This window comes from Phyllostomus discolor, chromosome 12 (assembly GCF_004126475.2).
Source record: "Phyllostomus discolor isolate MPI-MPIP mPhyDis1 chromosome 12, mPhyDis1.pri.v3, whole genome shotgun sequence".
NCBI lineage: Eukaryota > Metazoa > Chordata > Mammalia > Chiroptera > Phyllostomidae > Phyllostomus > Phyllostomus discolor.
This window is the reverse complement of record NC_040914.2, coordinates 17,000,123-17,018,496: the sequence shown is the minus strand read 5'-3', so window position 1 is coordinate 17,018,496 and position 18,374 is coordinate 17,000,123. Positions and strand designations below refer to the sequence as shown.

The following is an 18,374-nucleotide window of genomic DNA, read 5'->3' as shown; positions in this document are numbered from 1 at the left end:
GTACAAGATACACAAAGGCGTCTGTCGTCGTGGAGCTTCTATTCTAACTACGATGCGGACAAGTTCCTAGTCATCAGGTTTTCTTCCCTCCTAAAGCTTAATTTTTCATTTGTAAATTAGGGGATGGTGGTAAGAAAACCCAGGGGAAAATGGATGGAAAAGTGTTTGAGAAAATCCAGGGCACTGTTAATTATTGTATTGATAAGCTTAAGTACATCGATAAACCTGCCTTTTCCCAACTCTCCACCTCTCACAAACCTCCCTTTTGCAGTTTTCTCAATTCCCTTTCCAAGGGCCTGGGGCCAAAATGGAGGAGGTTGAACTCCATCTCCCAGAGCGCCCGGCGGGGGCGCTGTCTGCGCCTGCGCTGCCAAGCTCGCCCTCTGCCTCCAAAGAATTAGTCATTCTTTTCTTCAGCCCGCCCAGTTGGCTTCCTTTCCCACCTCCAAGCTTGACCGTGCTGCCTTCTGGGAGGTGTAGTCCGTGACCACTCGGACTCCAATTCCCAGCGGGCTTCGGGGCGGGAACCCGGAAGGGGAGGCTGGAGAGGAGCGAGTGGGGGGAAACCCGCGCAGCTGAGAGAGCTTCGGCGCGGGGAGATGGTGAGGACCGCGAGCGGGGGCCGAGGGGCGCTTATGAGCCGAGGCGGGGGTTCGGAACCGGGTGACGTGAAGGGAGAGGTAGGGGCTAAAGAAGGGACTGGGTGAAGGGAGATCGTTTCGGGGAGGGGGTTAGGAGGAAAGGGAGCCCGAGGGAGTAGTAAAAGAATGGGGGCTGGGGATGGGTCTTGGAGGTGGGGAGGGAGTCGAGCTTTGGGACTGATTGTAAAGGAGCTCGGAGCTTTGGGAAGGGAGTCAAGAGTTGGAGAAGGGGCTAGGCGTCCAGGCAGAGGCCCTGAAGGGGTCAGTTTTGAGGGAGTTAACCTGGGGGATATGGAAAGACATGGGTGGTCAGGGCTAGATGAATGACGGGGGCTGGAGGTTTCGAGGGAGAGGTCAGTAGTGGATGGTGGGTGGGAGCCTCTGGATCGGGTTGGGAACTGGAGAGCAAGTTGAGATAGTGGGAGAGAGAAATCAATGGTAGAGTGTTGTGTGGGTTAGGCTCCAGGACTGGGGGTGGGATGGGAGCGTGGGATTAGCGGCCTGGATGTAGCGATAGTTTCCCTAGCGCAGCCAGAGACTCCTGATAAACTGGACAGGCACAGAACTGTAAGATAATATGGCCAGACGGGCCATCGAGACAACATTTCGCACTCTCATTTGTCCAGTGGGATTTGGGCAAGTGTAGTGGTTTATGTGTATGGGCAGCCCGGCATTCAGAGCTCTCATTCTGCCACTCCTTTGTGACCTGTGCAAGGCTCCTCTCTGTGAAACTCAGTGCCCTTATCTGTATTGTGGGAACAACTTGCCACTGAGAAGAGGGGAGGTGCCATAAGATCATTACCCTAGCCAGCAGTAAATCCACAGTTTGAGAGCTGTTAGTGAGAAGTTCCCCACCCCAGGAATGTGACTGGGTCACAGGTGCTAATGGATTCCCTCCTTTTCAGTTCAGCCCCAGGGGCATATTCTCAAAGCCTGACACTGACCTGGGCACACCCCAGGTCAGAACCCTGCAGGGGCTCCCCACAGTCTATTGTTGAAGAAGTGCCTGACCCTGTTGTTAGCTGTTCCAGCGCCTTAACTCATTTAATTCTGACAACACCCCTGAGGTGTAGGTGCTGTTACTATTTTCATTCTAGGGAAAGGAAGCAGAGGCACAGAGAAGTTAAGCAACTTTCCCAAGACCATCCAGCATTACATGGTAGTATCAGGATGGCAGCCTAGACATCCCGTCCCAGAATCTGGTTTCTGCTGCTATAATTTAGTCCCCTCTCCTTGTCCTAAAGTACAGTGTCCTGAGGAGACTCAGGGGTGAGACGGAGACTTGAGAACTGAAGCAGTCTTCAGGTTGAGGTTCAGTTCTGCCATTTACTTGCTGTGTGACTTTGGGCAAGTGTTTTGGCCTCTCCTCAACTATGGAATGGGATCAGCACCCCTAGGAAGGTTATAACAAAGGTTCACAGAAGTAAGCACGTAAAGTGCTTAGAGTGAGTGCTCAGTACATGAGCTGTAATTAAAAAAAAACAAACAAACAACAAAACGTGAATGGGAAACAGCCCTGAGAGAGAAGGCAGTAGAGAGGTACCAGTGATCGAGACATCAGCCAGGCCACCTCCTTTCCTTTCTCTCCCAGGTCACCCCCACCCCCTTGCCATATACTGACTCTTCTGGTTCCCCATCCTCTACCCCTGGGCTCCCAAGGTGACTCCCCAAGGGGGTGCTCAGAAACTCAATCTGTCCTCATTCCCATCTGTATCCCGAGCCAAATGTAAATAATTCACTTGCCAATGCCCAGCCTGGTCCAACTCCAGGTATTTCAGTGAATAGGAAATATTTCTACAACTGTATTTTCTTTTTTTTTTACCCCCCCCCCCCTCCGGCCACCTCTTGGACATTAGGGCCTCACCGGGCAATTTGGCAACTTTGTAACACATCGTGATACAGTCTGGTCCTGAGTTTATCACATAAACTCTCTGACTCTGATAGAAACACTTTGGTATCAAATAGGTCCAGTTTCAAATCCCCATCTCTGCTGCTGTGTGTCCTTGGCCGAGTGGGGTTCCCACTCTGGGCCTCAGTTTTCTCATACGTAAAATGGGGCTACATTCTGACTATGAGGCCCTTGTAAGGAGTTGATGAGGTTAACATGTGAAGTGCCTAGGGCTTATGAAGCCCTTAATAAGTGTGCAGTCTTTTAATGATTTTTATGCTTTTAAGAAAAATGTATTGAGCATGCACTCCAGAACACCCCGATTTGAATCCCGGCTCTGTCACCCACCAACTGTGTGACTCTGGGCAAGTCACTTAACCCCTCTGGACCTCAGTTTCCTCTTCTGGAAGATGTAAGTTTATTTCTTGAGGAATCCGCAACTTTGTGAGAGCACCTACTGTGTGCCAGGGCCTGCCCTTGGGGAGCTTCCTGTTGTCACAGCACTGGGGCAGTTTTGCTGCTCTGGCGGCACTTGCGCTCGTTTGTCAGGTTTGGGTGACTCATTGTCAGCCCCTCGTGCCAGCTTTGCCTGCTCGTCATTGTTCACATGGACGTTTTTCACATTTGCCTCCAACGGTCAGTGAATTATCTGAACTCGTGTTGCTTTGGGGAGAAGTTGCCAATCCCCCTTTCACTCCTGTTCCTATGTGTCACATCTGGGCACCCTGGGGGCGATGCGACACTTTCTTCCCCCCTTTCCTTTATCTGTTTCTCTTAGAAAATATATCTGCTTTCCGAGTTGTTTTGCCTTTTCTTAAAATCTTAAGTGTATTTTCAGCCTGTGCTTGTCTGAAGCTTTCTTGTACAAAATGGTATTTTTACTGTTTTTAATGCTGTGTTTCTGGCAGCTGTGGTTAAAGCCGTAGCACCCCTAAAAGCACAGGCTGTTCTAAACAGGTGTTCTAAAAAGATGGCTCAGCACTTGCTTTGTGATGCCCCCCTGACTCAGTAAGATTGTAACTTCCCCCTTATACTCCCGACCCCTCTTACTCACTGTTTGTTCCTGGGAGCACTTGCCACCTTGAAACTTATAATATGTTCATCGTCCCTCTCTCTAGTTAGTATGTCAGCCCTGGGAGGATGAGGATTTTGTTCTCCTTTTCCTTGCGTAGCCCCAACGCTCGGAACAGTGCCTGGTACACAGTAGCAGCTCTGTAAATATCTGTTCAATTAACAAGAGACATCCAATAACCAACCATAACAAAGGAATGGCCACACTTGGGTTATTGTGAGGGATTAGGTTCAAGTTGATTTCAAAATGTGAAACCAAGGGGGCAGAAGCTTTTGGCTTAGTCAATGATTTCCAAACTCTTAGGTAGTCTTACTTTTTCTTAATAAATCCCAGCACCTGCATAATGAGGCTTTCCTTGCTGCCTGGTTGGCACTGATCACTTTCCTGGGTTGATCTCAGCGAGTCATCAACCAGCCCATGGGTGGGCGCTATTAGGACCTGCATTTTACAGGGGGGAAAACCGAGGCATGGAGGGTTAAGCATCCTGCCTGAGGTCATGTCCTCCAGAAGTGCGAGCAGGGGGTGCTGGCAGGCCCTTCCTGGAGGCTGTCCGCATCCTGGACCCCCAGATCCTGATGGTTTGGATTCACATGATTCCTACTGTTAGGGAGCTAGCTAACAGGAAGGAAAACTTGCCAGGGAAAGAGGTCAGCAGACCCTGAGGCCCAAAAGCCAAGATGAGGGTGCGGATGGGTCAGGATTGTGGGCAGGGTGGTGGTGGGGTGGGTCGGGGTATCGAGAGGCTTGGGGACACAAGGAACAGGAACACGGCCATGGTGCCCTGCCACTGATTCCTGTGTGAGTATGAGTAAGCATGTGCCCAGAGCACCTGGGATGGAGGCACCCCAAGGTGGGGGAAGGGGTGTCACCTGACTCAGTATGGGGAGTCAGACATCCACTTTTACCATGTCCTTTCTTCTTTCTTTGGTTTCCCGTTGATGTTGTTTCCCACATCTTAAGTCTCACGCCTAGCTCGTTAATTGTCTGCCTTTCTCCTTGTCTTTGTGCATTTTTGGAGACTTCCCTAGACCGGGTCCTCAGCCGTCCCCCTAGGCTCCCCCCTTGCCTTCACCTGGGATTCCTTTGCCCCCTTTTTGGAGACTAGATTGTAGTTCCCTGACCTGATTGCGCCCTTTTCCTTGGTTTACTTCATTTGGGGGAAGCAAGTCCTCCAATAGCTTCCTGACAAAGGGTTCTTGGGCATGTAGTTTTTGTGAACTTGCACCTCTCATGGAAGGGTTTTAAGCGGGCGAGTGATAGGGCCAGGTTTGCCTTTGGAAAGCTCTCCCTGGCTAGCACGGAGCTGAAAGAGCTGCACTCTCCCGGCGAGCCAAGTGTGGAGGCTGGAGCAGCTGTGCCTTGCAGGAGAGGTCCCAGCTTTCCAGAAACCCGCAGGGTGGAGAGGAGGTGCTGAGGTTCAGCAGTGCCAGGTCCTGCAAGAGGAGGCCCCGGGAGGAAAGGGTCCTGTGCAGCTTGGGAGGGCTCGAGGACATCTTCATCTCGGGGACAGGATTTCCACAGGTGGACTTGGCTGGAACCAGCTGTTTGGTTTTTTTCCTTCTTAAAGATTGTATTTATTTCATTTTAGAGTGAGGGGAAGAGACAGAGGAAGAGAGGGAGAGAAACACCAATCGGTTTCCTCTTGCCTACACTCCTGCCGCGCATGCCCCTGCCGGGGACCTGGGACTGGGTCCCAACCCAGGCCCAGGCCTGTTGGCTGAGGCTGGAACCAGCTGTATTTTTGTTTTTGTTTTTTTTGTTTTTACGAGAGGCCCCAAATAGATCATGTACTGAATGAATGGCTGTTTCAGAACTTCGATCATTAATTCCAACAGATATGCATTGCACACCTACAAGGTGCTAAGGGCATTGTTTCTTGAACTTAAGTATGCATTCCAGCGCCCTCGAGATCTTGTGGCAGATCACGTCCTTACTCAGCAGGTGTGGGCTGGAGCATGTCTAACAGACACTCCCAGGGACCTCGCCCTGGGACGGCGCTTACGCAGCTAGGTGCTCAGAGCTGCTCTAAAGGCTGCGACACAGCAGTGACAAAACCAGACAGAAGAACTGGCCCTGGGGGACCTTTCATTTTAGCGAGGGGGAGACCGACAGCAAACTTATCAACAAAGTTTATAGTATATTATTATAGCAGTGCATGGGAAGGAGGAGATATAAATCAGGGCAGGGGAAGGAGAGGGTGTGTATCTGTTGCGGGGAGAGGGGCGAGCTGCAGTTTTAAATGAAGGAAGGTCTCGGAAAGGTGACTTGTGAGTCACGCCTGGGGGACTAAGGGGGTGAGCCCTGTGGGTTCCCAGGGAAGCGCTGCCTGGGGGGTGGGGGGGCAGGGAGTGCAAAGGCCCTGAGGACTGAACAAGATGATCCTCACCAAGTGCTCGGTGCACTCGGCAACTGTGCTCTGGAGACAGCCGAGCCTGTTTGATCCAAAGCTCCGCCACAAAGCTGCATCCAAAGCCAATTACTTAGCCATTCCGCATCTCCATTTCCTAATCTTTAACGTGAGATTAAAAATAGTGAGATATGAGAATCAAATGAGTTAATATTTATAGAGCACTTAAGCAAAGCCCAGCTCACAAGGGATAGCGGCTGTTGTGGTCATCGTTTTCTCTCTAATTTATTCTTGTTGGTGATGACTGTTTATTTGGATTTCTGCCTCCTTTCCCATGAGCTCTTCCTGGTGAGCTCAGTGTCATCTCTTTGTCCCAAGCGCCCAACTCAGGGCCAGCACGCAGGAGGACCTCTGGATGTCAGACTAGGGATGTAAAACGTGGCTTCTCCTGTTGTTGGGGGCATTCCATCAAGGCCGCTACTGTGTGGAGCAGGTGCTTGCTGATTTCATCCTTTCAACCGATCTGTATGGAGAGAGATATGTTGAGGTTTCTCATGACAATTATGGATGTGCCGAATTTTGTCATGTTTTTTGCTGTATGTATTTTGAGGCCATAGTATTAGGAGCACTTACTATTTTTATTTTGCAATTAAACTCTTATCGAAGACTATTCAGTGGCAGGAACACTTTGTGTATTATACTATGTTTTAGACATTCAATAAAGAATTCATTAAGACTAATTTTCATGATGCTTTCATCAAAACGGCCCTAAAAATTGTTGAAAGTGCATTCTAGCACCTGTCCCGAGTGTGTGTGTGCATGTGTGTATGTGTTCTGAATTTTTAATTTAGATCACCGAGTATCTATTTTTCTCTTATTTTACTACCAATAAATTAGTGTACACAGCTTTTTAAATTTTGTTTTTTTAAGACTTTATTTATTTACTTTTAGAGAGAGGGAAAGAGAGGGAGAGAAACATCAATATGTTGAGAGATGCATTGATCAGCTACCTCTCTGGAGCCCCCACCTGGGGACCTGCCCCACAGTCCAGGTGTGTGCCCTGACCGGAAATGAACCCAGTGACCTTTGGGATTGCAGACAGGCGCTCCATCCACAGAGCCACACCAGCCAGGGCAAGTAGGTTTTTCTTAAAGTCAAAACTGTTTGTTTCCACTCTGAGGCCAAGTTATGACATGATACTTATTTGAAGTTTCTACCTTAGTGGCACTTATGTTGAGAACCCTTTTGTATAAGTAATGGGTAAGTTTGTTTTGTCACGACCTTGGTCTGTAATAATGCATTTTGCATTTGTCAATTATATTCATCTAAGTGGTAATGTCACTCCACTTGTCTCTTGGTTCGTGTTCGCTTGGTCAGTGTTTTTCCATCTTTTACTCTCAGTCTTTCTGTGTCGTGATGTTTTATAATAAGTGGATCTTTGTGGAGCATTTTCTGAAAGCTGATCTAGTAGTGTAGGGCCTTGTCCTGGGCTCAGTGTGTGAGGAGTTGGAAGATTCTGCCCCAGTGACCCCTCCGGCTAGAACACAGACAGACCTGGCTGTGAAACAGAGTTTCCCCTGCCAAGGCCTTGTGAAGTTAAGGACATGGAGCTGCAGGGAAGGGAGCTTTGATTCGTCTGGTCCCATGCTGGGCAGTGCTTCTGGGGACATCATGATGACCATAAAGGCTCTGTCCCTTCCTTCCTCCTCTCCCCCAAGGGGTTTATAGGTCAGTGGAGGAGACTGACCCACCTTTAGGCAGTTATGACCCAGAGTGGGCAGGGCTGGGACAAGGGAACCCAAGGGTCCCCCTCGGGCAGGTGGGTAGTTTCCAGGAAGGGGGCTCAGGGAAGGCCTCCCTATGAAACTTCCATTTGAGCAAAGACAGGAATGAAGTAAGGAATTGAGTTATATGGAAATTTGGGGGAAAATCATTCTAGTTAACAGGAACAGCAAATGCAAAGGCCATAGAAGGAAAGAGCTGGGATACTCCAGTATCCATAGCAAGGCCAGGGCAGGAGCCCAGAGCTGGAGCTTTACCTGGCCTGGGGGGGCTCGTGTCTTGGAAGGAGAGGGTGGCTGAGCTGAGACCCTAGAGAATATATAGTGAAACAAGAGAGCACCATAATCTGGAATCAGATTCCCTGGGTTCACACCCTTGCTCCAGTCCCACCAGTTGTCTGTGACCTTGGCCTGGTTAGTCCACCTGTCCTGCCTCAGTTTCTTCATACAGTGTAGACGATACTGTTATCTACACTACTGCTCCTACTGAGCCTCAGACAGGGCTGGGTATTCTAACTACTCTCTATGCCAGATTCGGCGCCCACGTGGGTCCCCTGGGGGTGGAGGAGTAGGGAGGGATGAGCCTGGATCAGGGAGGTACCTGGGCCTTTCCCCAAGGCACTGGGGAGTCGCAGCATTGAACTGGGTAGGGACAGGGTCAGGTTTGTGCCTTAAGACCTTCCAGTGGTGATGTGTGAGTTGGTTGGAAGCAGGTAACACTGGGGCGGGGTAGTCAGGAAGTGATGTCTGGACAGGCACCTTCAGCAGAGACACCTCTGGGTGTCTCTTCAATCAGCCTGGCATTGAAAGGATCAGTACCAGCACTGTTCAATAGAAATATAATGCTAGCCATATGTGTAATTTAAAGTCTTCTGGTAGCCACATAAAAAAGGTCAAAAGAGAGATTAAGTTAATTTGAAGTATTTTATTTAACTAAATTATATAAATGTTAATTGATATAATTAAACAGGTGATCAGTATTTAGAAATCATTATTTAGATGTTTCATATTCTTTTCTAGTACTGAGTCTAAGTCAGATTTGAGTGCCTAATTGGTAAGGCTAGACAGAGAGGCTCTTTGGGCCACACGGCCTGAGCCTTGAATGCCATGCCCAAAGGCTTGGACTCAATGCTGCGGTAGCCTTTGCAGCGTTCTGCTCTTTGGTTGTCCAGTTCTCACCGCAGGAAATCTCGGCCCCCAAGGTTCCCGACCAAAGCTGGGCACTCGCAGATCTTTCTGCTTGCTTCCTTCCGCCCCGGAGTCCCAGTCCCAGAGCTGCTTGGACCTTTAAATCTCAACTGTCAATCAGGGCTCCTGCTTCGAGGGAACGTCCTGTAATAAACATCTCCTTGAATGCGGTGGCCTCCGTCCTGGCCTGGTTCCTCCTTTTAGCAGGAAGTTGGGAGTTGTTCCACGCTTTCTTACACACCGCTGTTTCCACACCTCCTTGTCACCTCTTGCCTACTCCTCCCTCTTTCGAAGTTGGGCCCCTCAGCCAAGGCCTTCCTTATATGGGCATGACCCTGAATGGCAGCCGCTCATTGGCTGGGGGCGTCACGCGCGAATCTGTCAACAAAGGGGCGGAGGGAAACGAGTCGTGCTCCCGCCTGCGCCGCTGCTAGAGGAAATGAGCGGGTGGGCGGGCCCTCTTCCCTCTCCTGCGCCTGCGTGTGGTTGGGTCGCCACGGTCTCCCGCTGCGGGGGGCGGGGCTCGCGGGTGAGGGTTCCGTGGGGGCGTGTCAAGCCTTTGAGGGTGGTCTGAGGGGGTTGGCGAATTCCAGGGCGGTTACAAAATTTGGGGGTTCCCTTTCTATTGAAGCAGTATTTTGGGCCTTGGGCAAGTGTCTGCGTGTGTTTGGGGGATACTTCCCTTGAGTTTAGAGGGCGCCTTAGGGCTTGGATTTGGGTTTCTTTTGTAATGTGGTAGGTTCTGTGTTTTGTAGGGGGCCTCCTTTGTGGTTTGGGGTGTTTGGTGTGTATGATTTGGGGAGCTCACAGAGAGACTTAGAAGCAACGTAGACTGCACGAGTACCAATTCGGGAGCCGGACTGCCTGGGCTTCGCTTCTCCTGACTTCTTCCTACCTATCTGACTTAAGACTTGGGGTTCAACCTTTCGGTGCCTCGTCTGGACACAGGGATGAACACACAGCCTGCTTTATGGAGACTGGGAGGATTTGCAGGAATTGTTAGAACAGTACCTACTTAGTGAGCCTGCAATAAGCACGCCTGCTATTCAAACATTTGTATGGTTTCTTTGGGAGTGTTTGGGGGGTTCTCTTGACTGAGACATATAAGGTTTGAAATTGTGTTAGGGAGCTTTTACGTTTTAGTGAGTTCTTTTGCTATTTGAGAGGTGTCTATATAGTTAGGGAATACATGTGGAGGTTTGAGGTGAGTATAGGATCTCGGGAAGCTGGTCTTTTGGGGCATCTCTGAGTTTGGGAAATTGCCGTGTATGTTAGAGTTCTTAGTAGGCGTGACTTTTGTGAGGGGTTCTTTGAGATTGGGGCCTTCTGTGCTGGAGGGGATATTTATAGGTTTGGAGGTTTAAAATGGGGTTTGGGAGTATCTAGATATTTTGGGGGGCATTGATATTCTGGAGATGAGGATAGGAACTGATCAGAGGATTCCAGGAGGCGGTCCAGTTGGAGAGGGCTAGCGTCTAAAGAAAGTGGCCTTCGCCATGTTGATGTCCATTTCAGGGCATTTGCATGTATCGGTGGTTAGTAACCTCAGGCATCTATAAGTTTTAGGGGCCATATGGTGATTTTTCTTTTAGCAAGGAACTGGAATTCCAGCAGAGGCTGTAGGTATTTTAGTGGTAGGTGGGATTGGGGGTAATGGGGTAAGGATTTTTAGGATTAGGGCTCCCTTTGTGACTGGTGTCTGGGCGTTTGAAGGTTGTTTGGATTTTGAACGCTGACTACAGGACCACGAAATGATGAGCTTTTAGTGGTGTTTGTGGAATTGCCTGTATTCAGGATGATCTATACTTCAGTGGTCCGCAAGCTTTTTCCATAAAGGGCCAGATAATGAATGTTGTAGGTTTTGCAAGGCCATATGATCTCCACTGGAACTACTCAGCTCTGCCATTGTGGCATGAAAGCAGCCATAAACAACTAAGTGTGTTTCAATAAAACTTTATTTGCAAAGACAGGCAGTAGGCCAGATTTGGCCCCAAGGCCACGGTTTGCTGACCTCTGGTCTATAGGCACATGGAAGGGCTGAGGTGTGGAGAGAACTTTGGTTCCCTGGATGCAGATGGGCCAGGGACCGATGAGGGGCGTGCTCCCTCCCGGCCCTGCAGTAGGAAATGGTCGTGTCTGACTCAGCAGCAGAGTTGATTTCAGATTAGGTCATGCCCAAAAACTGTTGCAAAATAAAACTATCATTATTGAGACAGGCTGAATTAAAAAATACAGAAACCAAGTTTGAGGGCCTGGTCTTGCACTCTGTAACCCTTCCACACTCTGGGCCTCTGTGCAGCTCAGAGGGGAGGCTAGACTAGAACGGGCCTTCTTATCCCAGGGGTCTGTCGGCGTGCTTAGGTGGACCACCTGCACGGTGTTGTGCAAGTGTATGCATTTTTCTGGAGGAGGACACACAACTCTTCAGAAACCCTGAAAGAGCCCTACAAGCAGAACAAAGCGAGGAGCCGGTTTCTTCAGGGCCTGTCTGGCTCCGGCCTCAGATTGGCGTCCCCCACCCAGCCCATCGTGTTTCTTCTGCGGCCTCTAGTCACCCTAGCTGTGGGCAGAGCTGGGAATGCTTGTCTTTTCAGGAACTGGCTACTGTGGAGGAGCAAACAAAAAGGAGCAAACAGAAAAAGGAGGAGCCATCTGTCTGTTGGTTGGTATTTTCACTGACTTTGAAGGGCCATGGCAGCAGGAGGCCCCTGGATCAGCGTTGAAGGCAGGGGGCGGTGGAGTAGGGTCCGTAGGAGTGGAGTGAGCTGCCGGCTTTGTTCACACTGTGGGTGTTAAAAGAGCAGGTCCCGCTTCCTCTGCAACCCTTCATTGGCTTGCCTGTGCAATGGGGCAGGAACAGAGTTCTTGGTGGTGTAATTTGGTTGGTTCATCAGAGTAGGTTGAAGTTAGGGTGGTACTGGAAGGGCAGGCTCCCCCAGCTCCCCAACCTTCTCTTTCCTGTCTCCAGGTGGCCTGTGGAGTCCCCTACCACCGTCCAGGTCCTGAGATGCAGTGACCCCTGCCTGTCTGCCACCATTCCCCAGAATGGACCGTGGCAGCCTCCTGCCCTTCCAGCTCTGGTGCCCCCGGCCCTTTGGCACCTACTCTCAGAACCAGCCACGCCCGCCTTCTGCAGCCCTCAAGCCGACAGCCTGCCCTGAGCCAGGCGGCAGGGCCGAGCCAGACCACGGGCCTGCCCACTCAGAGAACACACCGCCCGCCTTGGCCACGGAGGCCCCAGCCTCTCAGCCCACCCCGCTCCTCTCAGCCGCAGCTGCCGGCGATGAGGGTCGGGTCCTGCTGGACACGTGGTACGTTATCAAGCCTGGGAACACGAAGGAGAAGGTGGCCTTCTTCGTGGCCCACCAGTGTGGTGGCGGCAGCCGGGCCAGCTCCATGAAGGTCAAGGGGCACTGGGGCAGTGACAGCTCCAAAGCCAAGCGGAGGAGGCGCTGTCTTGAGCCTACGAAAGCTCCACCAGACCCCGGGGGCCGGGAGGGGTCTGCTGCTGCTCAGGGGACCCCAGCCTCAGCTGGGGAGGATGTGGACCTCCTCTCTGTGGCCGAGATGGTGGCCCTGGTAGAACAGCGGGCCGCTCTCGCCCTGCAGAACTACCCACATCCTGGCACCCCAGCGCCTATGGTCTTCGTGTCGGCAGAGCAGGGTGGGCCTGCCAAGGGCCTGGGGTCTGAACGGCGGCCTGGTGGCGGGGACTGCAGCCGTGTGGCTGAGGCAGTGGCCCACTTCGAGGCCCAACGGGACAACCCTCCGGCCAAGGGCCTTCGCAAGGAGGAGCGGCCTGGGCCGGGCCCCGGGGAGGTACGAATTGCCTTCCGTATCTCCAACGGCCGAGAGCCCCGGGCACCGGATGGCAGCCTGCCCAACGGGAGCACGGGCCGGCAGGGCTGTGCCTACCCGGGCAGCCCGGGCCCCGGGGCCCGAGCCAAGGACAAGATCACCTGCGACCTGTACCAGCTCATCAGTCCCTCTCGGGACGCCCTCCCCAGCAACGTGGAGTTCCTTCTGGCCAGGGCAGATGAAGCCAGCGAGGGGGAGACCCCAGCCCCCGCCAGGCCTGAGGACACTCCCCCTGCTCCTCCTCCACCCCCTGCCCGGGACTGTGGAGCATCGGGCTTCCACGTGGATGTGGTGGTGACGGGTGTGGTGGACGAGTGCATCTTCTTCGGCAAGGATGGTACCAAGAATGTGAAGGAGGAGACGGTGTGCCTCACGGTGAGCCCAGAGGAGCCTCCCCCACCTGGCCAGCTCTTCTTCCTCCAGTCCCGGGGGCCGGACGGGCCTCCCGAACCACCCCCAGCTGACTCCCCGGCCAAGGCACCAGGCCCGGACGACGCTGAGGGCACCGCGGACACCTCCCTGTGCCGCCTGTACCGGCACGTGTCACACGACTTCCTCGAGATCCGCTTCAAGATCCAGAGGCTGCTGGAGCCGAGACAGTACATGCTGCTGCTGCCCGAGCACGTGCTAGTCAAGATCTTCAGCTTCCTGCCCACCCGGGCTCTGGCAGCCCTCAAGTGCACCTGCCACCACTTCAAGGGCATCATCGAGGCGTTCGGCGTGCGGGCCATAGACTCTCGCTGGAGCCGAGACCCCCTCTACCGAGATGACCCTTGCAAGCAGTGCCGCAAAAGATACGAGAAGGGCGATGTGTCACTCTGCCGCTGGCACCCGAAGCCCTACCACCACGACCTGCCTTACGGACGCTCCTACTGGATGTGCTGCCGCCGGGCCGACCGCGAGACACCCGGCTGCCGCCTGGGTCTGCACGATAACAACTGGGTGCTCCCCTGCAATGGGCCCGGCGGGGGCGGGGGCCGCACTGGCCGGGAGGAGGGCAGGTGAAGCCGGGCGCAGGGGGAGAGCCCACCATGCCGCCCCCTCCCCGTGGGAGCCGAGAGCCAGGACTGGGTCACCAGCCCGTACCCCCAGTCTGGGCAGCGTTGCCCCCCTCCAGGACTGACCCCAGGTGCAGAGGGTGCCCTGAGAAAGCACTCTGATCGACCCCTATTGGTTTTCTACTCTTCAGACCCAGGGCTGGGGCCCTCAAGGAGGGTGTTTTTTTTATCAGCATCTCAAGTTTTTCTGCATTCAGCCCTAGCACCCTTCCTGCCACTCTCTACACCCCAGGGACCCACCAGCAGGGAGCAGACGGCAGCTAATTTTGGTACTACTTAAGGGTTCCCCCATCCCGGCCCCCTCCCGCGCCCTTCCCCCGTCGCTGTCTCTGGAGCTGTTTTTTCTCGCAAGAGGCTGCAGTGCCCAAGGCTGGCACCTCTCCCCAGCTACCGTGTTGAGGCTTCCCCTCTTCAGAAATTGGGGGGCGGGGAGCATCTGATCACAGATCGGACTGGGCATGTTTCTTGGCAGCCTGCCATTTCTAGATGTCTTCCCCATCAAAAAATAAAAATCACTGTTTTCTCTTTAAGTTACCAGTCTCTCCACTTCTCCCAAAGGGGAAGAGAAAAAAAGATGAACTATAAAAATTTCTCCCCTTCCATTATTTAAGCTACTGCCATCACCCCCCCCCCAAAAAAAAAAAAAGCTGTGAAGCCCTTAGCCTCGCTCTTGACAGCGTGGGGGGCCAGTGGGCAGGGACCGTGGGTGTGAATTTCTGCGTTGCTTTCCCTTCAGCTCTGGGTACTTGTTCAGGCATTGGGGTCTGCACCCGCGCCTCATGTTTCTTTAGAAGCCTCTGGTTAACTGAGACATTTATTTTTCAGGTGGTTTGGTCTGGGGTGTTTTTGTTTGTTCTGTTTGGGTTTTTGTTTCTGCTTCTTTTTTGTTGTTCATTTTTCCATCCCTACAATTCTGGAAGCTTCTAGCGTGTGGCATCTGACCAGTTTTGAATTGGTCCTTTCTATAAAATCCATATTTATAAGGCTGGGCCCAGACTGGTTTTATGCTGTTCAGGGAGGGGGTTTGGGAGGGGAGGGAGCCCCGGGTCCACGCGTGGGGAGATGGAAGAGGCTGAGAGAAAAGGATCCTTAGCATGAAATTATTTTTGACTCTTCATCTGTGTCGGTTTGGACTCAAATCTCAAAATAGTAGTAGCTTCAACAAGGCAGTGTTTATTTCTTTAGCATCCAGTGGCCCCAAAGTCGCCAGGAACCCAGGCTCCTTCCAGCTCACTGGATCGTTCTCTGCCGGTGGTCCTTGTCCTCCTGGTCTGAGAGGACTGCCGGCCCTCCTGCCATCATCACCTTTTCGCAGGAGGGGAAACCCTTCCTCCAGGGAGCACTACAGCAGAGAGCAGGCCCTCAAGTAACAGCTCATCAACATCAGTTCATTACAACATTGATGAGATGACATAGGAACTTAACTCGTGTTTATATCAGTGAGCCTGTGGTGAGATTGGTTTTGTTATACGTCACTTCGCTTAAAGTTGCAGAACCTATCCCCAGTGTTAAGTGCGAACTTACTGTACTTGTATATAGTTCTCACAGGTCAGACTTAGTCATATGGAAGAGCCGCAGAGGAGACTGGGAAATGCAGTCTTTCAGCTGCATTATGCCCCCAGCATAAAAGACAATAAAAAAGATCCCTGTAATGAAAGTCTTAGAATACCCACTTAATTATTTACTAAGTATAGAGGGATTGAGACATTTAAAAGCCTCAAGTATAAAAGAAGAGGGAAGATGGATATTGAGAGGCAGCTCACATTCCTGGATAGTCTGATCAGGGAGCCAGAACTTCCGGAGAGACTAGGGTGGATCACAGTAGTTATTGAACACTTAGATTTTAGAATCAAAGAGACCTGGGTTTGAAGCTTGGCTTAGTTTTCCGGGACTTCGGTTTCCTGCAGAGGGAGGACCAGATTATTTGGAGTTTTCTGCTGAAAACAGGAAGTAAAAAAACCTTAAAAGCATCAAATAGCCAATAAAATAGTTAGGGACACACTAAGCTGAAAATGTAAGGGGAAAAAAAATCTGTGGGGCCCCAAAGCCAGTTTTGCTCTGAGGGCTGCTGCTGATGTGGACAAACTTGGGTCTCCTATCTGTAGCCTTCCCGGGACAGGCAGAAGTCAAGGCCAGTGCCTGCCCAAGGTGGGAGACCTGCTAGGAGCTGGGATCCCCCGAGCTGAGGTAAGGATGACCCAGAAGGTTGCAGAGGTGTTCTAAACACTGAGGGCAGCATGAGACTAAAGAAAGGGAAAAGCAGACCTGAACATCAGCGGTTACAGGCCGGCCCTCAGCTCGGGTTCGCGTTGGCGATCCTTCCAGCTGAGGTGTCTGACAGAAACACAAATCCTCCAGTGGAAGGAGCCACCTCCTAGAGTCCCCGCAGATACTTTTCAGACAATGAGTGGTGTACAGTTAACCGAATACGCATGGAGATAAACCAGCAGGAGCAAGGGCCGGCAGAAGCAGCAGCAAAAGCATCTTCAGCTGGGTGAGACTGCATCACAGATCAGGATACAACAAGAGCGTGGAAATATCTGCAGGGAACTCAGAACTGAATAACAGCCTAGCAGATGTGAAAGGAAAAAGCCCACATAGACCCGTGTGTAATGCTCATGTTTGGCCCAAATTTTTGAGGGGAAAAATAAGGATGTGTAATTAGCACTACATGGGTAGTGCTAATAATAATGAGAATTATACGTGGGAATTAGTACTACAATGTAGGTGGACACTATACATAGGAACGCATTATATGCAGCAAAATACGGTAATAGCCAGAAGTTAAAAATCAGTGGCTGAGCAACACAGCTAATTAGACACAACTGATGATTTCCTGAACCAGAGGTAAGTCCAAAAAGTAGCAGAGACCAAAAAAAAAAGTTTGTAGAGGAAGAGAGAACAGCACAAAAATACTTGAAGATGAGGGTTCCTTTACTCCTGGCTGGGAAAAGGCCAGTGAGCCCAGGGAGTCACAGGCAGGACAAATGAAAAGAAATGTACGCCTAGACACTGCAGTGAGTATCCAGCTCTGCTCTCCAGCAATGGATTCCTCTGAAGCTCAGTTTCTGTTCCTTTTTTAAAAAGATTTTATTTATTTTTAGAGAGGGGAAGGGAGGGAGGAACGGAGAGAAACATTGATTGGTTGCCTCTCCCACTCCCCCAACTGAGGACCTGGCCCACAAACCAGGTATGTACCCTAACTAGGAATTGAACTGGCGACCAATCAGTTTGTAGGCCGGCATTCAATCCACCGAGCCACACCAGCCAGTGTGAAGCTCAGTTTCTTAATCTGAAAAAGTAGAACACTGATGGTTCTCCTCAAAAGATTGGCGTGATACATCACATCCAGAGTGCTCAAGTGTGTCTGCTAAATACATACATACAGTGGCCCCTTCATATTATGAAGCTGAGGGACCCCAAACTCGGGGGACCAATGAGAGGAGGGGAAAATGCCTGGTTGAGCAGCAGCAGCAGCCATGTGTGGAATGGAGCTCGGAATCCTTGCCCCGGATTCACGAAAAACTGCATCAGGCCCCTCGCCCAGGGCCGGGCGTGCAGTACCATCCACCAGGATGCCCGGGGAGATGGGGCTGGGGATGCAGCCGCACACACTGCCTACCCTCTCGGACTTGGAGGTGATGTCTCACCTACTTCTTTACGACTGTGAGGCTGAGGGGACATGGCACATCAATTTTGTTAATCCTCACCCAACGATATGTTTATTGATTTTTAGAGAAAGAGGAAGGGAGGGGGAAAGACATCAATTGGTTGCCTCCTGTATGCACCCAGACTGGGGATTGAACCCGCAATCCAGGTCTGTGTCCCAACCAGGGATCCAACCTGCAACCGTTTGGTGTATGGAATGATCCTCCAACCAACTGAGCCACTCGGCCAGGGCTACAGGGTGCACTTTTAAGTGTGTGGCACCATGCCTACTACACAAGAAATGAACAAACAGGAATCGCCCTGTGGTGTGAGGCCCTCTGGCTGGTGTTTGCTGATAGCCCATTCTGAACTCCGGACCTCTGCCAATCCCACCTCTAAGAGGTCATCTGTCCTTACCCCTCCCCAAAGCCCACTCTAACTGCACCCAATAAAAAGCCTCAGGAGGAGTCGCTTGTCAACCTCCTGTTGGTCCCTCACAGGTGACTTCTGGGAGGTAGATTGCAGGGTTAGGGGCACAGCCGTGTGTGAGAATCTGGGCTCTGTGTGAACAATGGTTCCTAAGTCTCAGATCCGACCCCCTCATCTGCAAAAGGAGACCCGGAAGTACCCCTACCGCAGGATTTGTGGGAGACCGAGTTGCAATATATAACATAAAGTGCTCCTGGTGCCTGGCCTGTGGTGGGTACCCAACAAATGTCAGTGACTTCAGCAGAATGTGAAACGAGAACCTTCGGTCATCCTGTCAGTCAGTATCCGGAGTGTCTGCCCAATGAGTTCTAAAATCTTCTCCAGCCCTGAGTTGGCTCAGAAGGCTGATGCTCACCTCGACTAGTAATAACCCTCCATCCTGGCCTGGCGTCCCTGCTACCGAC

General features: G+C 51.7%; 1 protein-coding gene across 4 annotated transcripts; it reads left to right on the top strand.

The window, feature by feature from the left end:
• The first annotated feature begins 517 nt into the window (after window positions 1-517).
• FBXO46 (F-box protein 46) lies at window positions 518-14,668 on the top strand. Of its 4 annotated transcripts, none has more exons than XM_036013061.1 (3): window positions 535-602; window positions 11,512-11,579; window positions 11,886-14,668. In XM_036013061.1, exon 3 carries the CDS (start codon window positions 11,963-11,965, stop codon window positions 13,778-13,780), a length of 1,818 nt encoding a protein of 605 aa, XP_035868954.1. In that variant the 5' UTR covers window positions 535-602; window positions 11,512-11,579; window positions 11,886-11,962; the 3' UTR covers window positions 13,781-14,668. The 4 variants fall into 4 exon arrangements, with proteins under 4 accessions (XP_028385808.1, XP_035868954.1, XP_028385809.1 ...); XM_036013062.1 differs by having other exon boundaries at window positions 559-602; window positions 11,512-11,583; XM_028530007.2 differs by lacking the exon at window positions 11,512-11,579 and having other exon boundaries at window positions 518-602.
• Window positions 14,669-18,374: the final 3,706 nt, after the last annotated feature.

Excerpts from the sequence above, each read along its gene's own strand:
- FBXO46 (XM_028530007.2), top strand. The coding sequence starts at position 11,963 with ATGGACCGTGGCAGCCTCCTGCCCTTCCAGCTCTGGTGCCCCCGGCCC.